At 36.5% G+C, this 5790-nt stretch overlaps 1 protein-coding gene and 1 long non-coding RNA gene across 2 annotated transcripts; both read right to left on the bottom strand.

The window, feature by feature from the left end:
* Positions 1-267: 267 nt before the first annotated feature.
* On the bottom strand, positions 268-4867 carry LOC140966838 (cation/calcium exchanger 5-like). The gene is made up of 2 exons (XM_073427103.1): positions 3927-4867; positions 268-1134 (listed from the first exon to the last, which is right to left on the bottom strand). The coding sequence occupies exons 1-2, from the start codon at positions 4812-4814 to the stop codon at positions 370-372; spliced, it is 1653 nt and encodes a 550-aa protein (XP_073283204.1). The 5' UTR covers positions 4815-4867; the 3' UTR covers positions 268-369.
* Positions 4868-5351: 484 nt separating this feature from the next.
* On the bottom strand, positions 5352-5790 carry LOC140966839 (uncharacterized). Its single transcript, XR_012173444.1, has 2 exons — positions 5736-5790; positions 5352-5653 (listed from the first exon to the last, which is right to left on the bottom strand). It is a non-coding gene; the product is annotated as an uncharacterized lncRNA (long non-coding RNA).

The raw sequence follows: 5790 nt of genomic DNA on the forward strand, positions 1-5790 counted from the left end.
CCGATTCCAAATTGGGTCAAAACTGGTTGGAGCAAAAGTTTTCGCCTACTAGCCCCTCGCTTTTCTTTGACTGCTCAAAAGTAAAATATTCATAGGAGTGGGAATTGGACACTGAACTTATTATTATTATGTATTTCATATTTCATTAAATTCCCAATTTCATAACTTTTACTATAATGGGAATTAAAAATAAGAGTTGTTAGTTAAAAAAGGAAAAGAAGAAGAGTTGTTATTCAAAGCTACACGACTTTTTTTTCACATTAGTGTCAGAAAGAGCAACAGCTGCATGTGGTGGAATGTAATGGCCAAATCATATCAGTAATTCAGAAATTCACACCGTACAACGTGGTACTTTTTTTCTCACTTTCCTCAAAAAGAGAATGTTGCAATAACTAGACTCAGAACCATGAAAACAATGTAGAGGCCAACAAGGCAGAAACCCCAGAATCTAGGCACTCGAAATCTGCTCCAAGTTACCACTAACAAAGATCCCATCAAGCTCAAGATCAAGAAAACAAATGCCACTACAATACTCGTGTGGAAATGAAGCTCATAAGCCTCGGGAAATACAGTAGCAGTCTGTATCACTAGACCAGTTCCGAGTCCAAAAAGCATATTAAACATCGGCCCGGCAAAGCATCCAGCCATAGCCATAGCCGGCTGCCCAGCTTTAGCTACCGCTACATCAGCAACAAGATCACCGACAGAATTTCCCCAGGCAAGAACTGTCAACCCAAGAAGTGAAGCAGGCAATTTCAGAAGTACACCAAGAGCCTCCAGGCAGTTGAGCAATTCACCTGCTGTGGTGGAAATCCAGAACACGCTCATGATGAAAGCAACCACCACCGACAGCATTTGCTGGGATTTCGGAGCTTCTTTTTGGACTGTGTAATGAAGAGTAGCTAAAGAGAAGCTTCCACAAAAGACAACAAACCAAAGAGGGAGATGAGTGTTCAGAAGAAGAAAGATAATCGGGTGGTCTAAAGGCATAAATGATTTGCAAGAGTATAAAACCACAAGTGGACAAAGAGCAATATTGGCAGATTGATAAAATCTGCTCCATTCAGCTGGTGAAGTCTGAGGGATGGTGAGTTTTAGAAGTATTGAGACAGGAATTTCCCATGTCAGTGACATCTGTCAAAACATAGAATATTTAATCAAACTAAAATGGTCAGTACACATTATAAGAGGTTTAATTATGATAAAAAACAACAGATTTAGAAAAAAATCCAACTTAGCTTGATATAGCATCAGGGAGTATGTGAAGTTAGGTGTTAAGATTATTCACACTTCTTGAGAAAGGGATTAGCTCATCAAATCAAGGTATTTTATTATCAAATCAAGGTATTTTATTCGATATAATATATGCTCCTCTTTATGTTTATCAATCATCTATTATCCGACGAAAAAGTAAAAAAAAAACATATTATGTAGCAGCATAAAAAGGAAATGATTTTAACTTGGCTCATTCAATGTAAAAGAAAGTAAACTCTATTTTCACGGCAAAATAATTCTTTTATCCGTTCTCAAGACTTTGAATGATTAAAGATTTTCCTTTGGGCACCAATAATATGTGTGGGAATTGGACCGGGTAATTCAGATTTGGGTCAGGTATGCGACATGTCCCATGAGCAAATATTTCTACATACAGATTTTATATTTGTCTCCCAACCAATCATCTTATTTACTATTTGTTACATCATCTTTCATTCCTCATTCTTCCAAAACAAATCCTTTTCAGCCTCCTAAATGTTAAGAATTGAAACTCTCCTGCAGATCATAAAAGCTAGTTTCAAAACTTGCCCAATTGTTTCAGCCTAGATAATCAAGATTTTTGGTTTTTTCAACTCAAGAAATTTCAAAAGCTCAATCTTTTTTATTTTCAAATTACGAACACTTCAAAAATTCTAGAGTGGTTTATTCAACCATCCCTTTTGAAACATTTGCTTATTGTGGGTAGCAATTGCCTTACTATCCTATATGCCTGCTTATGTCACTTGACAATTGAAATATAATGCTTCGTATGTCGTGTGATTTAAACTTTTGAGTTACAACATCGCTAATTACTATAACTTTTGATGGTACAACATGCACACATCGTGAGTTCAAGTCCCATGGGTTGAAGGGGCAATAGGTAAGAACTGCTTAAATGGCATAACAGCCGAAACATACGATTTGGACTTAAAACATATAGTTTTTTGGTACAATAGCATGCTTTGACAAAAAGTCTCAGTAACAGAGAAATGCAGTAGTGACTCCCGATTACTTCTATTGTTCAGGACAAGACAAATGTAATAGCTACTACAGCAAAGATAGAAACTGATTCCTCATCCTGCTTTTGTTAAAAGGAAAAAACTTGGCATCCAAAAAGATAAACACCAACATATCTTCAGACTTTCAAAATTTTAAAATTATCTAGCCTCCAGTAATCCCTCAAATAATAACAGAAGTGGACAAAAGGGAGATGATTACAATTTTCCAGCACTTCAATTACATTTTATCATAAATGCATCTTCTCCAGAATAATGGTAGTACTTGGTCTGGCTTTCAACTTAAATAAACTAAAAAAAATTGATAATATTTTTGTAGCAATTTCCTAGATCATTTCAAGATAGTAGCTGCATATGAATTTCAAAAGGTGTTTAATACAAAAGCAAATTTATTATTGTGATTATAAGGAAAAAGTGAAGTTGTATACCGATTCCTAGCAAGGTAAGGGTAAAGTTTAACTGAAAAAGTCTTTCAAAATATATGTCAAATAGTCCGAACAACTTTATGAACTGATAGGATAAAATAACATGCACGGAAGAAATCCTTAATTTAGATGCAACCAATAGTTATAAAAGGGCTCAGAATGGCAATCCCATCACACTGTCAATTCACACCTACACATGGACAATTGATTACTGGACAAAACTAAGTTTAAGGTATATGGAGTAAATGTCTAGGCTTTCATTTCATCAACGGTGGTACACTCTGGACAAGAAACCACCACGATTTACTATAAGCTGACATCTCCCCATTGGCAATCCCATAGTCAAATAATTAATACCATTCAGCTTAGAGTATGATTTTTTGGTTGAGATAGATCACATAATTCAAGTATAAGTAATAAGCTAACCATCTCTTCCAATTGCAAAATAAATTGTGACATTAGTCTACACAGCATGAAACTCTCTATACTTCCCCAAGTTGCTACCGAGAATTAAATTTGTTTACAATCCAAAGTGATTTCTTATGACTATTAAGGTTAATCTTGCCTAGAAAATAATCCTTTGGAATAGCAATAGCAAGGTATACTTTCTGACTGTATTATGATATCACCGAGTAAAATTTCTCTGTGCATATTTTTAAGCTACATGTATGCAATAAACGATCCACATCTACAAAGAAAAAGATGTCCATCTGCTGTTTATTTAAATAAATAACACAAACAGTCAATTATATTATTGTGCTTTAAATTTTAATGGAAAACAGCACAAGTTAGACTACAAAGGAGATGCTGGTCTTTCAGTAAATTTCTTGAACTTTGACATTATCATAATGACATAAGAACATAAAATTAATCATTCTTCTGAGTTCTGATAAAATCGAGCATTAAATTTTTATTATGAGAAAAAGAAGCAAGTTTCTAGTCTTGCTCATACTTTCACTTTCAAGATACTGAAGCATTAACTGATCTGGCAGTGTGTTACTGTGACTTCCGTACAAAGAGGGTTAGCTACAAAATTCACATGAATCTATCAACAAATGCATATAACTTTACAGCACTGATAAGTGAACATAGATTTTTAAGAAATGAACAAGAGATCATAGGTTTTTAAGACTAAATTTTGAGCTCAAGCATCTCCCACATGCAGCAATTAAATACTAAAATTACTAATGTTTTAGCATTGGAACAAATTCGATCCATAACGAAAGCATACCTTTGCAAAGGCTTTCAAGAAGCCAAACCTGGGCTCCCCTCTAATTTGTAATCTGCTTGTAACTTCACCATTTTCACAATCTAATTCCTCCAACACTCCGCTCACTGTCTCTCTATTAGAGACCAACTGCACCTCCTCAACAATGGAGATATTCATCTTCTTCCCACTATCATATCCCAAATCCATGGAAAACACAATCCCAACAAAGAAAAGGTAGAATCCAACAAAACCAACCGCTTGCCATAAAAAAATCTCAGCGCTCAAGTACACGTAGAAAAGAAATAATGCAGCAGTCAAGTAAAACAAGACATCCCTGACGAAAGGTGCGGGGTCAACGGCAAAGGGCGCAGCGTAGATAGCGACACAACCGACCACTAAAGCAGAGACAAAAGTCCCCGCGGAAAGAATAGCACCAAACCCGGTTCTGGCTTGTCCCCCTTTAACAGCAGCCACGGATGCAAACACATCGGGAGCCCCATTGCCGAGAGCTAAAAGCGTGACGGCACCCATTGAAGGGGAGAGCTTCAGATGCTTGGCCAGCTTGGTGACAACGACGGAGAAGTAATCTTGGGCCGTTCTGACCAGGATGTAGAACTGAATAAAAAGAATGAAAATGAGGAAAGGAACAGAGAAAAATGGGTTGCTAGCAAAGATGCAGAAATGGAAGGAGGGATAATCGAAGAGACCATCGGAGGAAGTGAAATTGGAAGGCGAGCAGATTGAGGTAGCATTTAAGGCGACGGAGAGGGACCTGCGGTGGACTAAGAAAGATGTGGAGGGGTGAATAGAAGGATCTGGGCGGGGGTGGAGAAGGAAGACAAGGAGAGTAGTGAAGAGGATCAGTGAGATTGCGGCGTTGTTAAGGACAACGCTGGTGCTGAAGGCCATGCCATTCCAGTTTCCGAGGATTACTTGTTTCTTGCCTATACGCGGTTTGTGTTCAAGTATATTTAATTATTTGTTATTTAACCCTTTCTATGTTACAAATTTTACAAGTCAAATTAAGAAATAGACAGACAGGATATAAAAGATTGATTATATTTTTATAGGGAAGTTTCCGGTTTTAATTTTTATTTTTGTGCTTTAAGAACTTATACAAGTCAAACCATATACATTTGGAGACAGATATGAAGGAAAAAACATCACAATTTTTGCTCATGAATATAACCTTGCAAGTCTAACGCAACACACAGGAGAGACTTTTTTTTCGATTTCTAAGAGCTTTACTGGATATTTTTTTGTAAAAAGATACATAGCAGCGCCCACAACCCTCCCATCCAAGATCATAGATTCTCCTATGAGCACGTAAGTTGTAATTAGCAACATTAAAAAACACAGTTTTCAGCCTTCAGATAGAGGCCAGTTCTTCAAATTTACTGTAAAATGCCGAGTCTGAACTTCGATGCCAATCACAAGTTCTTCAGATTTAGTGTAGAGTGGCGAATCTAAACTCAAATTCTATAAATATTTCATGGTTAAAACAATATTTTCAATACAGACGAGAATAAAACCACTTTTTAGACTCCTGATTTTGTTACTCCCGCGCATGAATCTTTAACTCCCGTGATACTAAATTATAGAAAATTCCACAAGATAGTTATTTATCTATACGCCTCAGGTAAGCGGTAGCCATTCATCACTATTTTGTCCGCAAACATCTTTCCAGTCTTCGGCATGACATGCCAATGCAATGTTAAGTTGAACTCTTTACCGCGTAGATTTCTCCCCTACGCCACAAAAGAATATACATCAAAAGACCGAATCAAAAGATTAGGTACGAATGCATAAAACAGTACACACATCACTTACTTGGTCAATAAAACGATATTTGTTTGTTGTGTGAATCCAAAACTTTGCATGTTCT

Source organism: Primulina huaijiensis, unplaced genomic scaffold (genome assembly GCF_012295235.1).
Source record: "Primulina huaijiensis isolate GDHJ02 unplaced genomic scaffold, ASM1229523v2 scaffold208110, whole genome shotgun sequence".
In the NCBI taxonomy this organism is placed as follows: domain Eukaryota; kingdom Viridiplantae; phylum Streptophyta; class Magnoliopsida; order Lamiales; family Gesneriaceae; genus Primulina; species Primulina huaijiensis.